This window comes from Rhinolophus sinicus, linkage group LG14 (genome assembly GCF_036562045.2).
Source record: "Rhinolophus sinicus isolate RSC01 linkage group LG14, ASM3656204v1, whole genome shotgun sequence".
NCBI lineage: Eukaryota > Metazoa > Chordata > Mammalia > Chiroptera > Rhinolophidae > Rhinolophus > Rhinolophus sinicus.
In genome coordinates, this window is record NC_133763.1 from 15,813,013 (window position 1) to 15,839,807 (window position 26,795).

At 37.6% G+C, this 26,795-nt stretch overlaps 1 protein-coding gene and 1 non-coding gene across 3 annotated transcripts; one reads left to right on the plus strand and one right to left on the minus strand.

Moving 5' to 3' along the window:
* Positions 1–1,844: 1,844 nt before the first annotated feature.
* Positions 1,845–22,732, plus strand: TTPA (alpha tocopherol transfer protein). Of its 2 annotated transcripts, XM_019754570.2 has the most exons (5): positions 1,853–2,142; positions 10,427–10,580; positions 15,804–15,997; positions 17,762–17,872; positions 20,704–22,732. In XM_019754570.2, the coding sequence occupies exons 1-5, from the start codon at positions 1,879–1,881 to the stop codon at positions 20,875–20,877; spliced, it is 897 nt and encodes a 298-aa protein (XP_019610129.2). In that variant the 5' UTR covers positions 1,853–1,878; the 3' UTR covers positions 20,878–22,732. The 2 variants fall into 2 exon arrangements, with proteins under 2 accessions (XP_074174790.1, XP_019610129.2); XM_074318689.1 differs by lacking the exons at positions 15,804–15,997; positions 17,762–17,872 and having other exon boundaries at positions 1,845–2,142; positions 20,704–20,925.
* On the minus strand, positions 5,192–5,300 carry LOC141568707 (U6 spliceosomal RNA). The gene has a single exon (XR_012491932.1). It is a non-coding gene; the product is annotated as a U6 spliceosomal RNA (small nuclear RNA).
* Positions 22,733–26,795: the final 4,063 nt, after the last annotated feature.

The following is a 26,795-nucleotide window of genomic DNA, read 5'->3' on the forward strand; positions in this document are numbered from 1 at the left end:
CCCCTCCCCCCCTTTTCTGCCTCACCCCCCCACTCCGGTTCAAGCCATTGTTTCTCAGTCTAGTCGTGTAGGACACAGCTCCCTGGCCCATGCTGGTATTATGCCTTGCGCTCTAACCACCTGAGTCACTAGGCCGGTCCCAAGAGTTATCTAACAGTGATAAATAGTACATATACCTTTCGTGTGAAGCTAAAAGTAAATGAAATTAATTGGTATACTTATGAAATATTATGTGCTAATGAATAATTGTTTAAATAATTTCAGTGTAAATTGTAGGCTAGTTGTACAAATATGAACTAACTCGTCCTTTCATTTTTGTTTTTATTTCCTCTTACCATTACCCTGTTTCCCCGAAAATAAGACCTAGATGGACAATCAGCTCTAATGTGTCTTTTGGAGCAAAAATTAATATAAGACCCAGTATTATATTATTATATTATATTATATTACATTATATTATAAGACCCAGTCTAATAGTAAAATAAGACTGGGTCTTATATTAATTTTTGCTCCAAAAGATGCATTAGATCCGATTGTCCGGCTAGGTCTTATTTTGGGGAAACACGGTAGTTCCGCAAACCCCTTTGGAAGCTTTGTACCAGAGGCCTGGATGCACTTGCAGTAAGCATGAGAGCTCACCAGAATGAAATATGAGTATAGCAAAACTGAAAACAGTTCCAAACAAAAACTGTGCCAATTCTCCTGAAAACTTCGAGAAATGCCAAGAATTCGAGAAATGTTATATAGAGCCAAGGTACACTGTTCAAAGACACAAGCATAGCCTACATTATTTAACAAAAACTAATCAAGTTTTAGTGTAGGTGTCTTACCTGACATGTCTACTCCCCAACTTCTCCAACTTTATTCTTTTTCTTTCCCTTAACGATGTACTTTTCTTCAATGGAACTGACTGCAGACGTTGGAATTGCTTCACATTTTAGTTACAGAGAGCCATTGCTACCAGGGCTACTGCTTGTGTCTTTAGGAGCTACCCCTCATGGCCATTTGGGCTCCGTGTTGGTTCTACTTTCACTGAGTTGAATGACAATCAATCAGTATTTTGTTGTGTGTGTTTATGAGAGTTTCCCAAATGCAGACATAAAAAATTTGGACTCCTTACCCACATAAGGCTTACTTCCATAAAAGGATACCATACATGGCTATGTTACTATAGTTCAGTCCATGATCTCTCACTGAACTTTTTGCCCAATTTCAAAAGAGTAGAAGCTAATGACCAAGAACAAGTAGAAGAATGTGCCATTAAATGGTTGCTCTAAGACTCCTTCCAGCTCCAAGACAAAGAAAGAAAGAGAGAGAGAGAGAGAGAGAGAGAGAGAGAGAGAGAGAGAGAGAGAGAGAGAAAGAAAAGAAGGAAGAAAGGAAGAGAGAAAGAAAAGAAAGAAGAGAAAGAGAGAGAGGGGGAGAAAGAAGGAGGAGCAGGAGGAGGAGGCAAAGAAGAGGGAGGAAAAGAAAGGGAGGAAGGAAGGAAAGAAGGAAGGAAGGAAAAAGGAAGGAAAAGTGGAAAGGAGGGAAGGATGGAAGGAAGGAAGGATTAAAAAGGAAAAGAAAAATTTCCCAGCAGATTTATTTGAAACATCCCAACTAATCACAATCAATGCAGACAAACAAACTTTCTGAGGTCTTCCCTTGCGTTGAACTCCGGTGACTTCCCGGACCAGAGTAAAGGTTCGGGTTACTACCGAGAGCTTTCAGAATGATTAGCACCGGTGGGGACACCACGTGGTTTCCTTGGGGGCGGCAGCCCTGGCCCACCCACTCCCCAGTGTGCGAGGCCCCGCGCCGCCTCGCGGGGCGGGAAGGTGGGCGTACGCTGGGCAGCGGCCACCGGAGGAGGGGCCGGAGGGTGGCGCGGGGCCCATGCTTTTTATCGCAGTCCGGGCCGTCCGGGCCACCCAGGCCGAAGCGGCGGCGGCGGGCATGGCAGAGGAGCGGCCGGGGCCGGCGGCGGGGCTGCAGCTGAACGCGCTGCCGGACCACTCGCCGCTGCTGCAGCCGGGCTTGACCGAACTGCGGCGCCGGGCACAGGCGGCGGGCGCTCCGCTCTCACCGCTGCCGCTCACCGATTCCTTCCTTCTGCGCTTCCTGCGCGCCCGGGACTTCGACCTCGACCTGGCCTGGCGGGTAAGGGTGCCTCACCGCTGCACCCCACCCTGAGAACAGGGCTGGGTGCCCGTGGATGTGCTCCCCTAACTCCCGCGAAAGCGGAAGTTGCAAATGGGACCTAGGTGGGAACGCGGCCCTGGCTCACTGGGCAGGGGGCGCTGTGGCGCGGGTCTTCTGAGAAATCCAGCGCCAGTCCTTCTAGTTTCTCTGGGTCATGGAAACGGAAAACCTAGACAAAGCTGGATGGACCTCTGCGGGTTGATGGCCCATTTGACCCCCAACACTGGAGCTCTGCTCTAGATGAGTCTCCCGAACTTAGAAAGTTTGGGGAAAATGCCTGTCCTCTTCCCTGGTAGAAAGCTGGTGATATAAAACAAAATAACAGCTGAGAAGTAGGAAGCCTAGATTTCATTACATCTTAGCAGGTCAGGTAACTAAGTGCACGAGTGGCAGGGAGAACGAAATTGCCATCAAAGCGGAAGGTCTAAAGCCAAATTCTAGCGAAATAGTATTACTAATAGCAATCCCTAATTGTCAAGACAGTAAAGCAGTCCCGTGGAAGGGGTGAGGGATGAGGCTGTTCTTTTGTGTTTCCAGGCATGTTTCAGCTGGGTGGTTGAGAGAAGCGGTGGTGGGAAGACAGGAATCAGAAAGAGCGAGGCGACCTTTAGTTCTGTCACTTTGGGCTCAGCATCCTCCTCTGTCAAATAATGATGAGGACACCTACCGCACTGACTGGCTTCGAGGACTGACCATTAACCAACTTAACAGACTAAGACATACCCAGGAGAGAGACTGGCACACAAGCAGCGCTCAGAAATGGAACCTGGTTTAGCCCTTTCTCCAAGTGGCTTGCTGAGCGCCATGCAGCGAGTTGAAAGGCAGGGGAAGTATTATATGTAGTACAGAATTCCAGCGTGTCTCAGTGTGGGGTTTTTCGGTTGTTGATAACTAATTTCTAATTTAAAAACTAAAGACTATGAGTGGTAAAAATAATCCATAAACAGTAAAGAGTATAAAGTAAGTTCCTGAAAGTAGCTTTCTAAAGGAAAAGAGTTCTCCACCCCAAACCTTAGTTTGCCAGCCGTCTACCTAGAAGCAGTTACTGTTACCGGTTTCTTGTTTCTTTCCAGACAGTCTACCTTCACACAAGCATACGTGTGTTTTACGTTTTTCCTTTTTAAACCTATTTTATCATAGAGATCATCGTATTTTCTCATGTGTACGTGCATCTTATCCTTTTGCGGACTGTGTGCTATTCCCTTGTATGAATGAGTTATATTAATGTTGATTAAGCTCTCCCTGTTACTGGACATGGAGTTGTCACCAGACAATGGCAGTGCTGCTTTGGACACTGTTCATTCCCTCACCAATGATTGTTTTTTGAACTCCTACATTTTGCCTGGCAGTACACAAAACAAACAGTAAACGAGACAAAGGAGGCATCTTCCATCACCAACTGGGTATTCTATTAGGTGGGTGCAAAAGTAATTGCAGTTTAAAAGGTTAAAAATAATTGCAAAAACCGCAATTACTTTTGCACCAACCTCATAGTATGTCTTTGTACATGTGTCTTGGTGCAAAAATAGGAATATATCTTTATAGGATACGTTCAACCTGCAGAATTGCTGCGTGAAGTGAGATGGGCAATTTCAGTGTTGAGGAAATTAACAACTGCCCTCCCAAGTGCTGGCACTAATTTTGTCAATTCTGTATTGCATAATATTATCATCACCCACGCTGTATTTAGCAATCATTATGATCTGTGTGTCAGTCTGCTAGGTGAGGAACTGGTTCTCATTATTATAGGATGCATTTATATAATTACAAGGGAGGTTAGTCATCTTTTATGTATTTATCCTTTTAAAATGCTTTTCTCGATAACTGCTTGTTTTTACCATTTGCTCATTTTCTTCCATTTTGTTTGCATAAAACATACATGCAATATAAAAAGTTTTTTATTCATAAAGTATCTTTATGTATTAAAGCAAATAGGCCATTGTCCTCGTTTGTTGTTTATCATCTGATATTGTTAAGGCTGGTTCTGTGCAGAATTTTAGGTTTTTATGTAACAAATATGGTGGTTCTTTGATTGCTTCTGGGTTTTATAAGCACTTGTCTTTTCCAGAATTTTCTGTAGTAATTTATGACTTCTTAGGGTGCTGTTCAGCTTCAAGTTGTTGTCCTTTCAGTCTTAGTTGTGGAGGGTGCAGCTCAGCTCCAGGTCCAGTTGCCGTTGCTAGTTGCAGGGGGCACAGCCCACCATCCCTTGTGGGAGTCAAACTGGCAACCTTGTGGTTGAGAGCCCACTGGCCCGTGAGGGAATTGAACTGGCAGCCTTCGGAGTTAGGAGCACAGAGCTCTAACCGCCTGAGCCACCGGGCCGGCCCTATGACTTCTTTTTTTAATGTTGGAGTTGTTGCTCTACTGGGATTTCTTTGATGTTAGGAGTGAACTAGGAATCTGACTGTTTGTTTTCACGTTATCAGATGGCTATCTAGGTGTCCCAACATCAGGAGCAATAAACTAATATTTGCTCAACAACTAGTAAATATGAAGACAGTTTCAGGTCCGACGGAGAGTGCAGTTTAAGTGAGATACTAAACCTATATGTTGTAAAGGTAACTAACAATAAAAAATGTATGATTTATTGATTTCATTGTGGTTGCTTTCTATTTTATTTTTAATTTTTCAAATTTATTTTTGGTTTAAAATTTAAGATTTTATTTTATAAGAAACCAAGGATTCCTATAGATGCATTGAAAATAGACAAAAGAATTTTATATCTAGAGGAGACCTTAGAGAAGCTTACATTTTGTCTTTCTCTAACTTTCAAGGTTTTTCATCTGCAAATTGACATATTCAATCATAACAGCAGTTAGTGGCAGAGCTAGAACTAGAACCTGATTTCCTTGGATACACCATAAATCAGAAAGGTAACTCTATCAAAAATTATTATTAAAAGCATGAAGCTTTAAGCCAAAAGAACAAAGGAAAACTTCATTTGATCTAAATAATCCTATCCATTATGATTGCTATTAAAATTTCTCTCTTATTGTATATTCCTAAAAATACGGAACGCTTCATGAATTTGTGTGTCCTCCTTGCGCAGGGGCCATGCTAATCTTTTCTTTATCGTTCCAGTTTTAGTATATGTGTGCTGCTGAAGTGAGCACTCATTTCAGTTGCTTTTTAAAAGTAATGTCTACAGACACAGACAACAGAAAGGTGGTTACCAGAGGGAGAGTGGAGTGGGGTCAGGATGAAGAGGGTAAAGGGGGTCAAATTTATGGTGACAGAGGGAGGCTAGACTTTGGGTGGTGAGCTCACAATGCAATATACAGATGTATTATAGAATTCTACACTTGAAACTTATATAATGTTTTTAACCAATGTCACCCCAATAAATTTTATAAAGAAAACAACATAACAAAAGTAATGTCCAAATAGAAGAGGAAATAAAATTTACCTCCAACCTCTGTCTTCACTTGATCTTAGCCAAAAGGCCGAGAAGCGATCAACCTCTGTATTCTTTATGTTCCTGAATTGTTCTCATTGCACCATGTCCTTGAGGAATTTGCTACGTAGTAGGACTGTCTAAATCCACTAGAGAGGGATCAAGTTTCTGTCTGTGAATTCTTTGTCTTACTTTGCTGCCAATTGGGAATGAAAGCAAAAGGTTTAGAGTATGAAACTGGATTTTTTTTTTTCATTTGTCTGTACAAAGGCAGTAAATTCAACTCAAACTTCCTTGTTTATAATATAAAAGCCCTACAGTTTCAGTGTATCAACAAAGCTCAATAAGTCCCTCAGTTGTTGTGAAATGTCTCATTTTTGTAGTTTTTGTATTTGAAGTGGTAATGAATCAATGACGTTTTTAGAATCTTAGTAGCTTTTATTTGAGTGCCAGGTACTTTGGTAAGTAGTATTTATGAGGATTATCTCATTATTTTCTCATTTCAGAAGAAACTGAGATGTAGAGTAAGTGACTTGTCTGGAATCACAGTTATTAAGTAATAGAGCAAGAATTTCAACTTGGGTTAAACTCAGGGGAACCAACTTATGCTCTCAAGTACACTATACACTTGCCCCGTCTGTTTAAAACAATGAACTTAAAAACAGCCAACTCTTAATGTTTGTTTGTTCTACGTCTAGTGTATTTCTCTCTTTCACAAGAGAACAGTCCAGGTCCTTATAGTACTGCTCCATGTGATAAGTTTTTATATTTTAATTACTGTTATGGTTTTCCCAAAGACTTTGAAGCTTTCAAAATTCCATTGACTCTCCCTGCTAATTTCCCACTAAATGTAGCTTCTTTTATAAAATTTGTCATACTGTATCAGTTTCAGTCTTCACTTCACTTCTGTAGTTATCACCCTTAAACACGTGTAATTTCTCTGAGCTTTAGTTTTCTTATCCATAAAATGAGGTAACAATAGTTACCTCTCAGGGTGATTGTGAAGAGGCATCGCAAATATGCCATTAATAACTATAAAAGCTGCACAAATATGGTTGTGATTTTTATTTGAAATTACATGAAAAATGTAAGAAGAAAGCTACTGTTATTATAAAGCATAGTTAAAATAAACCACAACCTTTTATATTTATTTATTCCTAATTGTGGTATGAAACAGGTGCTTTCCAATAATAATTGGAAATTCACTTATACTCAATTTTTTTGTTGTTGTGAACTTTAGGTTTGCTTGAGAATTGCTCAGTAGCAGTTTACATAATTTACATAATTTATTTATGTCAACTGGACCTTTGAATTTGTTTACCACTGGAAAACTAATAATCAAAAAGATCCAAAAAACGGGTGGCCGGTTAGCTCAGTTGGTTAGAGCGTGGTGCTGGTAGCACCAAGGTTGCCGGTTTGATCCCTGCATGGGCCACTATGAGCTGTGCCCTCCTTAAAAAAGATCCAAAAAAGTAATAAACAAAAGTAATAATGAAAAGTAATAATCAAAGGTTTATATAGTACAGTTTGCAAAACTTAAATGTCAAAGGTATTATTTGTGTATCTTTACAAATGTCATTTTTTCAAGTGTGTGGATCCAGCTGGCTTACTTATGCAATGCAGTAGTTCCCTCTTATCCTTGGGGAATACCTTCTAAGACCCCAGTGGATGCCTGAAACCGTGAATAGTACTGAATCCTATATTTACTATGTTTTCCCTTATACATCCATACCTATGATAAAATTTAATTTATAAATTAGGCACAGTAAGATTAACGACAATAATTAATAATAAAACAATTATAACAATATACTGTAATAAAAGTTATGTGAATGGCTTTGGGGCCACTATAAAGTACAAGGAGGGTGACTTAAACACAAGCCCTGGGATACCTACAGGGTCTATCTGTTAACCCAGCGGTTACTAAGTGACTAATCAGGGCGGCATATACAGCGTGGAGACGCTGGACAAAAGGATGAATCGTGGGGCTGCAGAAGGAGTGAGATTTCATCATGCTGCTCAGAATGGCGCACAATTTAAAACTTATGAAATGTTTAGTTTTGGAATTTTCCATTTAACACATTTGGACTGTGGTTGACCATAGGTAACAGAAGCCACCAAAAGCGAAAGCGCATATGGGGGTGGGGGGGTGTTTTGTAATTTATTCTTTCATTCAACACATATATCTATCTCTTGGATGCTCAGAACTCTGCAGAGATGAGTAAGTTGAGGACCCTGTCGCTATTACTTAAATGATCCCTTTTAATAAAGCTACAATTTTTTTTATCATTCCATGGGGAAATAAAATAGTTATTTCTACTCATATATAGGAGCTAATATTCTGCTTCTAGCATTTTGTTTGAATCAAAATTAAAAGGATGATTTTTATGTCTGGGGGAATTATCAAAATTTTAATAAGCATTGTAAAAAATGCTATTAACACTTATGCTGATGCCCCCTAAGAGAGGAGGAGGAAGAGAAATGTATCTGATGGAACAAGATGAATATGTCAGAATCTACAATGTGCCTTTTGTTCCTCCTGCCTTTGCAAACTGCTATTTAGGTCACCAATTATTTCTTGGTTGGCAAATTCACTGACATTTTTCCTTTCTTACCTCTCTGTTGGATTTGACTCTTAGCAACATTCTCTTTTTTTAAACAGTTAAGAAAAATTTATTAAATACAGAAATGGGAGAGAGGGAAAAAGACAGAAAGATAGGGAGAGAATATCAGAGAGAGAGAGAGAGAGAGAGAGAGAGAGAGAGAGAGAGAGAGAGAGAGAAATACAGATAACGTTTTCTTTCCTTCTGTCCACTACAGTGGTGTTTCTCCTACAACTTAAACAGTTTCTTTCTTCCTCCAGCCATTCCTAGCCATTGGCATTTCCCATGGCTCAGAATTTCACCCTGTCCTTGTTTTTTTTAAATTTGTACTTGCAGTTTCTCTGCCCAATTATAACTACTTTGTGATGACAGTTATCACATTATTCCAATGACTCTCAAATACAAAATTTGTTTTTTCCTTTTACCTGAACTGTGGTTCTACGTTGCTAACAGATCTCTTGAAACTCAAAACAAATATATTGCCATTTTAGAAAAATTGAGACTGCTGAAAATCATAAAGAGAGAAATTAAAATGTGGTACGTTTTAAATATGTAATTTGATTTTAGTATTCTCTGCAATATACTGGCAATGTTTGTATTATTTGTCAATTTAGATTAACCATTATTGATGGTACTTTTGGGGAAAAAAAAGAAAATGGGATTCCTTCAAAACTATATTTTACCAAGACCTAATATCCAGGCATCATGTTCTGTAGGGTCTCTGAATGCATACCACTGTTAACAAAGTCAATTTGTGTTGTTTTTCTATTAGTAGAAAGTATAGCAGTGGTATAGAGTTATTCTTTTGTATCTTTGAGTTAGCTCTTGTTTTTGTAGGAAAGAAAATAAAACTCCCAAAATTCTAGTTATCATCAATGTAAACTTGCTACTTGGATGAGCCAGTTAATCCTACTGACTTTACCTATCATAAAAATGGCAGTGCTAACTACCGCTCATTATGCCCATATATGCTTTACACATTACCCTACAAGGCAGATATTGAGAAAACAAGACTCAATGTTAAATAATGACTCTAGATCACATACCGTGTTTCCCCGAAAATAAGACCTAGTAGGACCATCAGCTCTAATGCGTCTTTTGGAGCAAAAATTAATATAAGACCAGGTCTTATTTTAATATAAGACAGGGTATAATATAATATAATATAATATAATATAATATAATATAATATAATATAAAATAATATAATACCCGGTCTTAAATAATATATTAATTTTTGCTCCAAAAGACACGTTAGAGCTGATGGTCTGGCTAGTTCTTATTTTCAGGGAAACAGGGTAGGTGTTAAGTGACAGAGCCAAGATTTTTCTGAAGAAGCAGCCTGGGAACTGAACTTTTCACCAGATAGCATGGCCTATGTGATCAAGTTGTCACCAACAGGTCACCTCTAGAGAGAGCAGGGATTTCATTCTGGCTACTGCTTTAACTCAAGTGCCTAACACACAGTATGGAACATTGTAGATATTCCAAAAATATTTGTGGAGTGAATTCATTTGATTGATTTCTACTCCTTATTTCAAAAAGACTAAAGGTGGATGTTCAGTTATCTACTGCCAAGTAACAAATCACCCCCAAAATTGAGTGACATATAAACCACAGCTATCATTTGTTTGTGATTCTCCCATCTGGGCAGGGCTCCATGGATGTGTTTGTTCATTTCTGCTCCACGGTGGATCATATGGGAACTTGGCTGAGGTCAGGCTCTCTAACTACGACAGCCTGTCATCCTCTGGGGCCTCTCTCTGCATAGATGTTTCATTTTGTAATCTTACATGATGCCTGGATCCCAAAAAGCAAAAACAGAAGGTCCCAGGCTTCTTAAAACCTAGGAAAGTGTCTCTTCTGCTATATTCTGTTAGTCAAAGCAAGACGTAAGGCCAACCTAGATTCAAGGGGAAGGAATCAAGTGGATTCCATCTCTTGATGGGAGGGATGGCCTGTGTACACCAGGACGGGTGGTATTGTTGGCAGCTATCTTTGGAGACTCTCTACCACAAGAGACAAATAAGAATTACTCAGCTTTGAATTTGTGATGAACTCCTATCATCTGAGATCCTTGCCGAAGGAAGCTTTGAATTTTTATAGCCAAAAAGATACCCCAGCTTGAAATCCTGATATAACGAAGATCAAGGGCCATATGTAATGCCAAGGCTTTTCTACCATTTTTACCAAATGCTTGCCATGTATGCTATCTGCAGACAATTTTTATTTTATTTTTCAGTTACTAAAAAACTATTATAAGTGGAGAGCAGAATGCCCAGAAATAAGTGCAGATCTACACCCGAGAAGTGTTCTTGGTCTTCTGAAGGCTGGCTATCTCGGAGTCCTGAGCGCCAGGGACCCCACCGGCAGCAAAGTTCTCATTTACAGAATCGGTAAGTCAGACACAGCACGTCTCTTTCATTTTTCTTGACTGCCATATAGAAAGCTGCAATGAGTCCATATTTAAGCATTTGGGTTTTAACTGAGGTGTAATTGAGATTTTAATGTCCCCCAAATATAATAAAACTGGCAGTTGTGAGAAAATGAACAAAACCCAATGAAAATGCTTCTTCCATTTTTTCCCACACGGTCAACTATATAAAATAAGAGAAAAAGGAAACAGAGAAGAGAAATAGGAGGGGAAAGTGAAAAGATCAGGGGAAGTGTTTCAGAAAATACTTTGTAGGAAATACAAATAAGAATTCTGAGCTATAATAATACGTATAACTCTACGAGATTGTGGATTTTGTCTGTTCTGTTCACTGATGTATCCCAAGCACTGAGAGTAGGGTACATTGTAGGTGTTTATTAACTATTTGTGGAATGAGTGACTGAATGACTAGTTGGATAGCACCCCAGGCTGAAGAGAAAGGGGCCCCTTCTCCCAATGGAGACAGTTACAGTGGGAAAGCATCACCTCTGGGAAGTGTTGGAGATCATGTATTCCACATTCCCCTCTTGCTTTCCACTGCTTCCCCTTTTCACCATTAGGTCTTCTTAGTATTTCTTGGAGGTTCGTGACCTATAACTTCTGCCCCTTCCTTAGACCTGTATGTGATTAAAAGTGGTGTTTAAGGAAGAAGGATGCATGCCAACCCAGCATCCTCTAACGGCCCAATATTTTATGAGCAGAATCTTGTGAATTGTCATCTTATAGAAGCTTTTACATCTTTAAATATTCTAAGGAACTTTAAAATATGTATAGATTGGCTTTTCCTGCCTGCTTGTACATAAGATGCTTGCCTGTAATTCAACTGTTGGCTGTCTTGCAAGAAAACACTTCATTTAAATCTTGAAAGGGTATCACAAGACTAAGTAGAATGATTCTGGGTTTTTGCCCCAACTTATGTGTCAAATACAAATGGGTTAATCATGAAGTCGTTGTCTGTAACCCAGACGTCATAATGTTTTTTCCTGTCCTCGTGTTTTTCCACTGGTGTTATAGGATGTTGAATGAAGTTCTTTGAGTTCCTTGAGGTAGGGTTGCCAGATTTCACATAGTACCTATGTTTTACGTAGCAAGCAAACCCATATTTTATAATAACAAATAATTTTTTAGTATGCCTGGGGCATACTTACACTAAAAATTTATATCCTGTGTATCTGAAATTCAGCTTTAACTGGGCATCTTATATTTTATCTGGCAACCCCAAGCAGGGGTCTCAGGAACATAAAACTGAAACCTACAGATGATTCTTTTTGCAGATATCCTGGCTTTGTACTGCCAGGCTGGAGTTTTTTTCTAGTTTGTTCATAAACTAACTGGGGCAGGGTAAGCAGTAAAAATGATACCTCGATAGTAAAAAAGCAAATGTGCTACTTTTATCATAAATATCTGAATACCAAATCAGTCTTCTCCTGTTTAGCAAGGGCCTCTTGTAGTCTATTCATTGATAAGGGTACTGTTTAACTCAAAGAGATTTTAAAGTCTAGAAAAAACATGTAGGCTTAGTGACGATCAGAAAAGGAAGGTTTGCTGCACATCTGTGTGTTATGTAGAATAACATCTTATTCTAGGGAGCAAAGAAGAAACTCAGAAGCGTTTTGTAAATAAAAGAAAATGATAAAATAAAGATTTACAAATTTTCTAAATTTTATTGTGCTAATGGGAGGAACTAGAAAAGAAAATCTATGGTGGAGCTTTCTGATAAAACATTAGCTTAACCACTTTCCCTAGGTAGTATCTCTGTGCAGTAAAAGCAGTAAAAAAATGCATTGAGCCCTTTTCTCCAATCCGGCAGGGCACCGCAAGGCTCAATTTTTGCCATTATTTGTCTACAAGTCAGAGGATATAGAGTTAACCCTTGAACAACACAGGATTGAACTGCATGGGCCCACTTAAGTGTGGATATTTTTCAATAAATATGTATAGTGCTGTAAATGTATTTTCTCTTCCTTATGAAATTCTTAATATTTTCTTTTCTCTAGCTTACTTTATTGTAAGAATACAGTGTATAATACATATACCATAGAAAATATTTGTTCATCGACTGTTTATGTTATTGGTAAGGCTTCTGGTCAACAGTGGGCTATTAGCAATTAAGTTTTGGGGGAGTCAAAAGTTATACATGGAGTTTTGACTGCCTGGGCGTCAGCGCCCCTAACTGCTGTGTGGTTCAGGGATCGACTGTAATTCTAAGCCTTTTGCGACTCACTGTTATACAAAAACAGCAAAAGTAAAATTTAACAGTGAGTATTAAGTTCTGACTATGGCTTAGTTCTTAGGAATGCAGGTTCTAAGGAATACGTTGCCTGTGTAGGAATCTCAGCTCTGCTGTGTTCTAACTACATGGAAAGCTGTGTAGCTGAACTCCATTTTCTCATCTGTCAAATGGGTGAAACCTGTAATAAAAACCTCTGATAAAATTGCTGTGAGCATTAAATCTTGTAATATATATAAAACATAATTAGAACATTACCTGGCATATATAATAAGTGCTTAATAAATGTTAGCTAGATATTAGAGAAGAAATTAAAAATTCAAGGCATGTTTCTCTTTTGCCTTAAGGAGACTAAAGTCTAGACCAGAACTATCCAACAGAACTTTCTATGATGATGAAATTGTTCTGCAGTAACCACACATACATAGCTGTTGAGTACTTGCGATGTGGCTATTGCAACTTAGGAACTGAATTTTTCATTTTATTTAATGTTAATTAATTTAAATTTAAATAGCCATATGTGGCTAATGGCTACCATATTGGACAGCACAGGTCTTGACATGTTGCTTGCCTCAGTAATTTAGATATGTCACTATTTCCTGAACTGCAGACTTCCAGCCATTCTTTCCATAGTTTTTCACCATTGTAGCTTTCAGCCAATGTCTGAAGTAGCACAGTGTACTTGAACTGGGTTATCCATGGATTGATTATTCACATTCTTACCACGTGTCCAAGTCTTTTAAAAACAAGGGGTAATCCTATTGTGCCTTCCTAAGAATACTTCTGATGATCCCTTCTCTTTCTATATCTTCAAATGTTTTCTTGCTACTAGATGTTACCCATTAACATTTGAGTCTATTAAGAGTCAGCCACCCAAGACAAAACAAAAACTCAATCCCACAAGACCCTCCAGCCTCCACCACTCCTCTCACTCTCAGCCAAACTTCTTAAGTTAGTGTGGTTCACCATCGACATTTTCTCACAGTTCCTCTCCACCTACCCTGGTCTGGTTTCACTGGTTTCGCTCCCACCTCTCTGTTGAAATGACCTTAACAAATCATCAGTGACTTTCTTTTCACGGAATCTAATGGGCATGTTTAGTTAGTCCTGTTTTAGTTGGCCTCTCGACACAGCAAATCACTTCCTGTTTCTTGAGATATCCTCCTTTGGCTTCTCGGATGTCAGGTTCTACTGGTATTTTCCTCTGATTTAACTGGCTGCTACATACTTCCTAGTCTTCTTTGCTGGCACCACCGATTCTACTCACCCTTTTAATTCTGAAATTCCTTGCGAGGTTGGCCTCAGCTTCCTTTGCTCATGCTCCTTTATCTCTCTGCTACTGGGTTGTGATGCCCTGTCATCTCTACTATAACAAAGGTAAACATAGATCTAAGACAATCTCTGTCAGAGACTCTCATACAAGCACCAACATCTCCCAGATAAACACCTGTCCACGTCATCTCTTTATCCCCAAGTATCCATATAACCAGCTCCTAATCCAGCTCTATCCACTTGGATGTCTCACAATCACCATTTCAACATGTCCAAAAGTACGTAGGCTCTTTTCCTCCCTGAACATTTCTCTTCCAGAGTATCCTGTCTTAATAAATGGTACCACCATTCTACCCAGTTGTCCAAACCAGAAACTTTGGTATTTTAAAATTTTACCATTACTTCGTCATGCTTTCTCTTTCTCTCTCTCTCTCTCTCTCTCTCTCTCTCTCTCTCTCTCTCTCTCTCTCTCTCTCAGGCACTCCATGAACCCTTAATCTGGAGACTTGCATCTTTTTTCAGCTTTGGAAACATTGTCTCTACTAATACTATTCCTCTCTCCTCTGTTCCCTATTCTCTGTATTATTGTCTCCCAATAATTCTAATTAGTTGGATTTTGAAACTTCTGGATCTAGCCAAATGTCTTTAACTTTAATTCATACGTATCAACTCTTGGCTTTTTTGTGAAGAGTTTGAGAGAATTCGTCATCTTGATGTTCCAAACCATTATTCACTTGTGTCTCTTCTGTCATTTGTCCCATCAACTGAAATTTGCTTGAATTACCATCATTTTATTTCTAACATCTCAACTGATTCTTTTTAATAATAGCCTGCTCTTATAATAATAGCCTATAGTATCTTTTATTCCCCCACTGAAACTTTTTTGCTTCCTTTCACATTTCTTGCTTTATTAACTGTTTCCTTGGGTTTCAGTGCCTTTGTCTATTGAGTTTGGTTCCTCTCTTTGTGTGTCTGTTTGAAAAAATCTTACAATTCTTAATAGATGCATATTTTTAAAAAAGATTACCTGCTTGCCTGTCCATTATGTTCTTTCTGCATGCCGTGGCCTGTCCCAGGAATGCTGAGGGAGGGGAGAGGAGAAGAATGTCACTAAGTCCTCTTCCTAGCACAGCTATTCCCTGTTTTTCCTGGGTGTGGGTAGCTACGTGAGTGCTTCCCTGACTCTGATGTTCCAAGTCCACACTTACTGTCCTAGCCTGTCAGGACATGACTCTGCGACATGTTGCTTATCACTGAGGGACAACAGAGATGTCCGCTAGCCTTTCTATGACCTCTTTGTTTCTACAGGGCCCCAGTTACTCTTCATACTCTAGGCTGTGCTTCCCATTTTCAACACCTCTGAGCTTGGATCACTCCCTCGGCATCCCCGTCTTCAGCTACTGCCCTCTCCTGTGTGTTTTGGGCTGTAGTTTCATCTGGCAATCAAATCCAGCCTGCATTTATTCTTTGCCCCCTATGCTCTTAAAAATCTGTTCTTTGTGAGGGAGAAGCAGACACATATTTTTGGACCACCAATGTGATGTATTATTCAATTCATGATCTTTTTACATGTTTTTATTTCTATTGATCCTTTAGGTCTGAAAAGAATTAGTTTCCCTTTGTAAGTCTTTTCTGATTTTTTACACAATGCTGAGATATGATATATATTTTTTTATTTTTTAGCACACTGGGACCCCAAAGTTTTTACCGCTTATGATGTATTTCGTTTAAGTCTTATCACATCTGAGCTTATTGTACAGGAGGTAGAAACCCAACAGAATGGTATCAAGACTATCTTCGATCTGGAAGGCTGGAATTTTTCTCATGCTTTTCAAATTACCCCATCGGTAGCCAAGAAGATTGCTGCTGTTCTTACAGTAAGTGTATAGTTTAACTCTTGGGGATAATCATTCCAAGTAACAGATTTAAATTGAGTTAGACATTATATAAAGAGAAGGGCTAATACATTTATTTACAAATCAAATAAAATTTTAGAAATGATGCATAGAATTGAATAATGCTAAGAAAAGGAGGAGTGTTATTAATTCATCAAAGAAACAATGTAACAAATTGTGGAAATATGTTCATGATCAGTAACCACAAACTTTATACATTTAAACAATAATGTGGTGATTTTATCTTTATGTCATGGAAATTTTCTTCCTAAAGTAGAAAATCGATTAAAAAATGATATTTGTAACAATGGTACAACAAAATGGCACATACATTTTGGTAGGTATAAAGCGATACAGTTCTTTTAGAAATCAAAAGTTTTTTTAAATGGCCATCATTTTTGACCCAGTAACCCTACTTTTTGGAATGTAGCCAAAGAATAATCTTAAATATAGCAAAGACTTTGTATCTAATAATAGTAGCTTACTATGTGGCAGGTACTTGGCTAAGTGTTTAAAATCCATTACCATTTACTGACCCCACAAGTCTATGTCGTATGACTTATTTTTTCCATTTTACAAAGTACTTAAGTGTGTCAGAGATGTGACAGCAATGCCCAACCAAGCACACACATTTTGTCAGCAGTGAGGCAAAGGTTCCAGTTCAGATCATCTGAGTGTAAAAGCGCTGCTTATAATGATCATTGCCGCCAAAACATAAAGATAGGTACAATAGCATCAATTTTTATCGAATAAAATGAGAAACAGCTTATTTGTCCAGAAATAGGAAAATAGTTACTTCAATTATGATAATTCCATCTGATGGATTATTGTAATATATTAAAACTCACGATGTTTACAAATACTGTATTATATCAATGGAACAAAACAGGATACAAATTATTTAGAGAGCATATTAGCAATTATGTTTAAAATAATATTATGCATTGAAAGAACCTGGAAGGAAAGGCCCCAAATTGATAATACATTTTTAAAAGCTATGTATAGGAAAAAAAAAAAAAAGAATTTTGTATGAAAGAAACTTGGCAGGAAATGTCTTTATAGTAGGTTGGTGCAAAAGTAATTGTGGTTTTTACAATTATTAACCTTTTAAACTGCAATTACTTTTACACCAACTTAACAATACATCTTTGGGTAGGAAAACTATTGAGAAGTTTTCTTTCTTTCAACTCTTAACTTTTTAAACCTTCTGAATAAGCCTATATTACTTTGATGTTAAAGACATACCTGTGTCAAAAGTTTAAAAGTGTGTGTTTATTGTACTATTCTTTCAACTTTTATGAAAGTTTGATTTTTTTCCTCAAAATAAAAATTTTAGGGAAAAAGTTAAATATTAATATTCAAACATCTCATTGGATCTTTAAAAGGACATTTATATGTGACTAGGGAAAAGATTTTTTGTGTCTTATTTAAAAAAGACATTTCTTAACACGTTGCGTACGGCGGGGTTTAAATCCCTCGTGAAGATTCTCGTGATCCATACGCAACGTGTTAAAATACTTTGTCTAAGCTACAAGGTGAATACTTCTTGGAGATATTATCTTAATCTAGTGACAGTGAACAATAAAGCAGGCTATTGTGTTGATGGACTAAATAATTTTGAAAAAGAAATCACCCATTAGGAACACCTGTAAGTTTAGCAAATATTCAAAGAGTGGATTTGTCAATAGAAATATATATTCATTTATGCTTTGTTATTAATAAGATTTTTTTCTTCATTTTCAAAAGGATTCCTTTCCATTAAAAGTTCGTGGTATCCATTTGATAAATGAACCAATAATTTTCCATGCTGTCTTTTCCATGATTAAACCATTCCTGACTGAAAAAATTAAGGAACGGGTGAGTGAAGCATATTCAAGTTACTATTCCTCTATACCAAATGTTCCAATCCTTTATCATTTAAGAACTGCTTTATTAAGCAACCCACCCCATTGTCCCAATATTTTGAGTATTTATCTAACAAGCCAACTACTCTTATAAATTACGATTTCTTTTTAATTTTGAAAAATCAAGTTAGTCTGCAGGGGGAAGTGGGCCTCTCACACATTCTTAGTGGGAGTGCAATATGTTATATTCCCTATAGAGGGCAGAGCGGTAATAGTTATCAAAATTACAGCCTTTGCACTTCTGCGAATTTATCCTACCTGCACACAAACAAAATTGCATATACAAGAGGATTCATTGCAGCAAAAGATTGGAAACCACCAAGTATTCATCACCAGGGTCAAATAAATTATGAGACATTGACACAATGGACTACAACAAGATTTGCAGGATGTATTGTAAAGTGAAATAGGCAAAGTGCAAAATAGTGCTTATGGTATGCTACCTTTTGTATAAAAAGGGAAGAAATCAAAATCTATAGTTATGTTTGCATAAAAAGTACATTAAAAGGATTAACAAGAAAGCAACCTGAATGGTTATCTATATGGAACGGAAAAGAGGTGTGTATAGGGTTGGGAGCTAGATATCTCACTGTGTATCTTTTAACTTGTTTTGATTTCTAGCCATGTGAATGTATTATCTACGCAAATAAAAAAAAGTTTAATAGACATGTGCAAGTGAAAACTACAGCTCCTGAAGTATGTGACGTAATGTCATGGTAGTTAAGAAAAATGATTTGAATTTTTATTTTTTACCTATCCTATGGAGCCCTATCTCAGGTGATTATCTAACATCTTTTAGGATATTAAGTAATCTGTAAAGAAGAATTTTTAAAGTATTTATTTAGGTAAACATTGCTAATATCAAATACCTGAACACAAAATAGTTTTTAAAGTCTTTGATAATTTATTGTAAACATTTTAAAAATATAGTGATTGTCATGCAGGGTGTCACGCGGGGTCTCTGGTCCCGCTCCCCACATAAGAACATAGGATATGGTGAGGCCAAAAAGGAACACCCACGGAGCCATAGATAGGGGAGTCTTACCACTATAGTCTCGCTGGCGGCTGTGTTGGAGACACAGGAAGCAGGAGCCACACTATCTGCAACCCACCGTCAGCTTCTCTGCCAAACAACCAACTTGCTAACTGCAATCCACTCTTGCTAGCTCAGCCACCATCGTCTTGCTAGCCCCCATTATCTGCTAGCGTAGCCACAGTAGTTATATTAGTGGCCAATGGCTCACTGGTTACAGCTGACGGCCAACTAGCCACAGCTGACGGCCAAGCAATCCCAGTTGATGGCCATTTACTACCTGAGCCAGCACCTTTCCACGTGAGGTCGAGAGCTTGGAAACTACATTCCTGGCTCTGTCCCCACAGTGATCATGTGAGTTATAATAGCATATTTGGAATTTTAGAAAGTATAGTCTTTCATATTAAGAAAATGTAACCTCTTGTATCTGGTTAGAAAATTAGGATTCTAGAGCTTCTTTTGAGGTTATTCAGTAGGTATTTCTAACTATCTTCAAGAAGAACCACTCCTATGAAGGTGGCCCTTTTTCATTCTAGTATTTCTATAAAAGTCAATTTTTTGTTTAGTTTTTTCTCTCCTCAGTGTAGCTTGATAATAGCTGGCCACCCTCTATTTAACTGAAAGTTCTAAAAATAAGTATTTCTGTTTTGAGTTATAGTCTGGACAAATAAAAACAACAATAAACTAAACCTAACAAATCGAAGATGAGCAAAAAAGAAAGAAAAATAAAAATCGACAAGTTAGGTGACACATTGCAGTGAAAGTTAACTGACATGAAACAGACTTGCCAAAATGGCAGTGGGGTGGGGGTCCCAATCCAGCCACTTTCCTCCTTTTCAATATTTTGGCGATATGCTCTGAATGTTTTTATTTCTTTCTTCCTGAGGAGATAGTAGACTTTCTATTTGCTGATAATATTTTACCATCTCAGAAAAAGTCAAGGATTGGGGCCTGTGAGGTTCCTGAATGCAGAAAACTTGTTTCATTCATCTTTCAATTCTTGTATCCTAGAACTTAGTAGGTACTTGCTAAATGATTGTTGAGTGTATAGAGGAACATTTTGACCTAACAGATGGAGAAAGATTATTATATATATTTTTAAACAAGATGTGATTTTGATTCAAGGTTTTGGGCATCATTATATGATCGATTTTTATAGTTTAAAATATTTGAAAATTTAAGGTTCTTAACCTTAAATGGTCTCAATTTTGTACTAGCCAAGAGTATACATCAAATGCACCACATAAATCATTTCCCATATACCTAATTTTGTGCTCAGATATATGCTTTTATTTTATAAGAAATAATACCAGGTAGTACATTTTCACCATCTAAGAACAATCCCAGGATATTAGATATTTTGCTAAAAATAACTTGTACATCAGGGAATAGAATGTATAAAGTACTTTTATTCTGTAAGTACTTTTAACGTTGTAAAAATCTACTGTTGAAAAAGGAAAAGAATATCTTTTTACAAATCTTACATAGATGATCAGACGTACGTCTGATCTTACGTAAGATGATCAGATTCATAAGCAGCACAATCTAAATTAAATTAAATTAATTAAATTAAATTTAAATAAAATTCTTAGATTCACAAGCAGAGGAATACAGGATGTAGTATCTACACATATTCTGTATCTTGAAATTATTTGAGTAGCTCATTTTATGGTTTTGGTTTTCCGTTGGAAATTCATCTAATGTATTGACAGGCAGAAGACATACCTTCTAACATCTTTTGGCTATTTCAGGTTCACATGCATGGGACCAATTACAAACAAAGCTTACTTCAGCATTTCCCAGACATTCTTCCTCTGGAATATGGTGGTGAAGAATTCTCCATGGAGGACATTTGTCAGGAGTGGACAAATTTTGTAATGAAGTCGGAAAATTACCTCAGCAGTATTTCACAGACCACTGAATGAGTAGAAGTTATTTAATATGTATGGCGTCCTAATTAAAAATACATGAGTGAGATCCTACTTGTTTACATGAATGAAGGAGGAAAAAAATCTTTTAAACTAATTTAATTAATAATTCCTTGTCTGATTGATCTTTTATAAAAATCTTCTGATGTGAGCAATGTGGGTATGTAGGAAACTTCTTTATTTTTTAAATGCATTTTCTTTACCTTTGAAGTAATTAAATGTTAGTACACTTAAAAGCATAGAAGAGATTTCCTGAGTTTTACCCTTGAAAGTTATCTGTAAAGTATCTTGTTCATGTGTGCCTTTGTATGTTTCTGAAGTTTCATTTTAAATGGGTTCTCTGAGTACATTGTTTTAAAAACAAATGTATAAATAGTTCACTGAAAAGAATTATTAGCACAAATCAACTGATGATAAAAATATATTAACACTCATTCTGGGGTGGGTATCAGATTAAAATCTGAATATAGTTTTACAGAGTTATTTCTATGGGCCAGTAAGACAGTTCATCTCAGGGAAATTCTATTTTAGCATATTTGCACATTAGTAACTCTTAATTGAAGAGTCTATACGTCATAAGTTATTGTATATAGCATCTATAGTCCTCTAAGAAATTACTCGTGTTGATACAATTGATAACCAAAAATAATTTAGGAAATATTTCACACAGAGTTAATGGCTTCTTAATACTGTGTCTGCATTTTCAAACAAATCAAGAATGTAACTTTGACTTCTGTTTTTGGTTATTCTTATCATGACTAGAGATTTAGAGATGGAATAATATTTGGTTGTTGGATACACAGACTCTATTTTTTTTTTGTAATTAAAATGTATTAGGGTGACAATTGTTAGTAAAGTTACATAGATTTCAGGTGTACAACTCTGCAATATATCATCTATACATCACATTATGTGTTCACCACCCAGAGTCTGTTCTCTGTCTATCACCATATATTGTATCCCCTTTACCCTCATCTACCACCCCATCCCCCTTACCCTCTGGTAACCACAAAGCTATTGTCTGTGTCTATGAGTTTTTGTTTCTTCATTTGTTTGTCTTATTCTTTTGTTGTTTTCAGTTTTATATACATGTCAGTGAAATCATATGGTTCTCGACTTTTTCTGTCTGTCTTATTTTGTTCAGCATAATAATCTATTTTTAATGAAACAATAACACAACTACAAAAGGAAAAGGATATGTTTACATTTTTAAAATCACTGTCAATTATATCTGGAACTTTTCAGGATTATGCGTGAAGTAAGTTGAGTTTTATTATTACATCAGAATATTCTAACCAAATCCTACAATTCATGTTTACTTAAAAAAAAAATCATTAGTTTAAATGTGTTGTTTGTACTGTAGCTTAAAACAAAGAATATTTCATTTATTAATATGTAATGGTATGGCTTTCAACTTATGACAGTTTTTATAGTGTTTTATAATTTTTAATTTTATTTTAAACTTGAAAATGTGTGCAAAATTAGTTAAACATTTATCCAACTTAGTTGGGTTTCAACATTAATCATATAATTGTATCTTTGTGAAAGGGTATGTGAAGGGTATTTTTCTTTATAAGAAAATTATTCTAATCAGATCAGCTGATATTTATGATACTCTGAACATGAATATCTATGATAAAATTGAGAACAATTGTGAATGTTCTTTAGAGAATGTATTAGATTTTGATTTAGCATTGGAAAGCTATTTTTACATTATAATTTTTGTTAAAAAATTAGATTGTGCCTGTTTTCTAAAAAAGTTAGTCTTCTTTACACAATCATACAACTTATAATTGTATAGTTAAAAATAACAGAACAAAACCATTTAAAAAGAATAAACAATAACAACAAAATGCTATGTGTTTATCCAACTTTTATTCCTAGAAGGAGGTTTACATCAAAAAGTTCCACTTCATTTACATTTGGGTACTTAAAACACTTTCTTATAAATCTGTGAGGGGATGATTATGTTAGCACATGAAAAAGTATAATATTTTTAAATGTCTTTTAAATGTGATTCATTGGTGATGTTATTAAAAATAAATAGAATTAAAATAAATAACTCAATAGATAGACATTTCATGATGGGACTTTGAAATTTTTATCAAATGCAACAGTTCAGTGAAGAACATTCAAAGAACAATGCGAAATGCACAAGCGATGTTATAAGGCAGTACGACAAATAACTATCAAATTGTCTATATTACTTAAGTGTAATTGCACCAGAAGTGCCTTTTAAAAGATTAACTTTAACATGTGCTCATTGTGTTACCCAACTGCCTGATAATTTGTGTTTTAACATTGTTCAAAAGAAAATAAAGATCTTTCATGTAAACTGTAGCTGTTTCATTTTAACCATACAGCTTTGTCATTTAAAAATATGAATATTAGGCATTCTTTTTCAAAAACTTTGTGTCCTTCTAGAATAGTTAAGAAAAACCTACCACATCTAGTTGTCTATTACAGAAATGTCAGTTTTTTCTTTATAAAATGTTCACTGCAGGCTGGTTTTCCCTAATGCTTAGTTCAACGCCAACTTCCCCCAGTGTCTTTTGCTGTGCTTAAAGGGACCACAAACTAATTTTATAAATACTTACTAAGTTAAAACTTGTAAGTGAAAAAAACAGACAAACAGAGTAGGACACTTAATCCAATCATTTTATTTTGAAACAATTCACTGTTAGCCTAGGTTATGATTTTATCTGTCAAAACTGTGCATTTTTCGTACATTGAATAACACTGAAGTCCTAAAGCAGGCATTATTTTTGCCACTCATCTAAATTAAGCCTTAAAATAGGTCAAACATATACAAACAAACCCAAAACTCAGCAAATTAGTAAGATGGTGTTGTCTGAAACAGTCCTTACTGACCTTACATTTGCCATATTTAGATTCTGTGAAGGAACTATGAGTTACAAAGACAGAACTAGAAATGATGGCAATAAAATTAGGATTGGCAGTGGTACATCCCCACTAATTTTCTGGTTAGCAGGGACACAGACCATCCCCATTTCACCCCATACCTAGCATTCTATTAACTGCTCTCCTCTATTCAAGTCAATCACATTAGTTTGACTGTTAAATACCTACTTTTGATAACACTGTACATTAAATTAAGAACTATAGTGACTAGAAAAATTACCCATGTGCTACCCTGAAGCGAGAAAATATATATTGTAATGTTAAAAATTTATATACTTAGACTGTAATAAAGAATGAAAAGCGTTTGTTTGAGCGAAGGAGGGATTGCAATTGGGGCACAACCTAAATAGTTCTCCAGGGAGAACAAAGAAAGGAGGGCTTATGTGCTGTTCTCAGCCTGGCCTTCTTTATGTAAATGAAGGATTCTGGCTAAGTTAATAGGGATTGGCTGAGCCCCATGTGCAGACAAAGGATGCTGGTTGGTAAAATGAGTTGGCTCCTTTCAAAGTAAGAAACGCAGATGGTGTGGTTGTCATGGTGAGGACATAAAGTTGAGGCACAGCTGCAAAGTTCAAAAGTTCATGGAGAAACAAACGTGCTGGTTGGAATGTAAGACAAACTTCTTCATGGCTTCCTGGTTCCATTTTAGTTTCCTTGACATAAATGACTTCACCTTTGGCAATCTCCCTTCACAATATCCAAAATAGCCAGGTAAAGTGCAGCATAGTGTAAGGGGTCATTAGAATGGTTCCAATAAAGTGCTTTGAGTGGGGAACAGAAGGAAAGACCATTTCCAGCTGGGGTAATTGAGGATGGTTCTCAGAGAAGGAACTACTGGAAGCACAGCCTTTAAGGAAAATTGACTTCCCTAGAGAGAAATGAGAACGGAGAAGAGGAAGGATAGTCCAAGAAAAGAAATAGCATGAACAACGACTTAGAGATGAGAAGGATGAGCTCATGCCTGAGAAACAGTAAAGAGCCCTGTATTTTTGGAGAGAGGGTATAGGTACAGGAGAGTGGGCCTCTCCTCAAAAGCTCCATGTGAAACAAAATGTGGGAGGCCCTGAACGCCCGCTGAAGGGCACTCAAATGTATGGATTACTTATTTTGTGTCATGTCAGACACTATATTAGATTCACATACATTGTGTTATTCAATCTTCCCCAACCCCCCACCTCCCAAAGGGGTGACATTAGTGTCTATTTTTACAGAAGAGAACTGAACTCTGAAAGTGTCCAGTCCGTGGTCAGAATCACGGAGGCAGTAAATGCCAGGATCAGACTGAACTTGGCTGGCCTGGCTATACCGCCCACATGCTCCACCACACCACCTACGCTCCTAATAGACCCAAGTCCACCGGCCATGGGATTGAGGGCCACCAGAGTCTGTCAGTCCGACCTGGAAATGCCTGATCCTGACCCGTTTCTAAGGCTCATCATTTCCCGTCTGACCTGCTGCCATAGCTTCCGCGTCGGACTCCCAGTTTCTCACTATTCCTGCCTGAGAGTTCTCTGTCTGCAAGATTTCATTTCCTGAACTTCAAGAGAGCAGCCCTGTGCAGGGTAAATTGCTAATTGGCACCCGAGGCCCTTCAAAACCAGGCCCAACCTGTCTTACCGGCCTCATGTTGCAGGACTCCTGACTCCACCTACACTTCGGGCACGCCAGCCTTTCCACCACTTTGAAAAATACCGCCCTTTCCACAGAAGACATCTCAGAATCAGTAGCAAGGGGTGGAGGGGTGAGGGGAAGGGATGTAAGGTGTGTTTTCTATTCTGAACCTTTGCTCTTATCTATTGCTCTGCTCTATCCCTCTCCTGCCTTCTCTGCTCATCTGCAAAGTACCGCTCACTTGTCATCTCTGTGAAGCCTTCTCTGACCCACTCAGTGAGAGTTCTTTCCTCCCACTTGTGTGACCCTCTGTGTGGATGTCTAATACAGCCTTGATGACACTGAACTGACAGCTGTTCATCCACTGGTCTCCCTGCTGGAAAGTGCTCGCCAATTCAGACCCCATCTTTCTCATCTTTGTATAATCAGTATCCAGCCAGCATCTAGCACAGGCTCAGTACTCACAGAATGCAGACTTGGGTGAGGGACATTGCCTATAGCAAGGCTGGGTGAGAGCTACATGGTTTTGTGCTAAGTGACATACTGTTTACTGGGAAGTTGGGCTGACCTCAGCGGCCGGCTTATAAGCCTTCTGAGTTGACCTCCTCCCTTTCCTTTCTCTCTCATTCTAAATGTTAGCTGTCTTACAATGATAAGGTATTACCTATTAGGCGTTATTTTTGGCTCAAACATCAATCCATTCCTCCGTTTTAAGGATCTTAACTAATTGACTTTCATTTTTTTGGCTGATTTCAAATTTCACTTCTTTTAATTACACACACACACACACACACACACACACACACACACACACACACACACACAGAGGCTGACCCCTATGGAATTGTGAGAATCATTAACCATTGTTGAATGCATAAACCCCTGTTGAAATTTGGCTCTCAGAGGGGCTCCATTTGCAACCAACAAGAACTCTTTTGGCAGGTTTCCCATCACAGAGCTTACGGTGACTACAGCCCTTTCTCAGAGCACAATGTGTCTGAGGTCGTGGGGGTGGTGGTGCAGAGGGGGGATCTGGAATAGGGAGTGGTCAGACAGCCCCACATTGTACTTAGGTTTTCTTCTCTGCTGCTCAGTCTCATCCACTCATGACTCAGGCCAGCCACCTTTGAGGAACTCCCATCCATTCTCTGAAAATATCTGAGCCCCGCTTGAATTCAGTATGTATGTGACCTTCTTCTCTGCTCAGTGATGGTTGTCAACACTCAATATTTACTCCAAGCTCTTGCCCACAAGGGACAAAACATATCTAAACATAAAATGCAATTAGTAGCCCTCAAGTGCCTAGGATATGATATCTCTCCCAAAGGAAAGACTTCATTCCTAAAAGAATTAACACCATTATCGATTTCCTTCTCCTTAAG

Excerpts from the sequence above, each read along its gene's own strand:
- TTPA (XM_019754570.2), top strand. The coding sequence starts at position 1,879 with ATGCTTTTTATCGCAGTCCGGGCCGTCCGGGCCACCCAGGCCGAAGCG. Across the intron at positions 10,581-15,803 it reads AGTTCTCATTTACAGAATCG|CACACTGGGACCCCAAAGTT; the intron begins GTAAGTCAGACA and ends TTTATTTTTTAG. Across the intron at positions 15,998-17,761 it reads AGATTGCTGCTGTTCTTACA|GATTCCTTTCCATTAAAAGT; the intron begins GTAAGTGTATAG and ends CATTTTCAAAAG.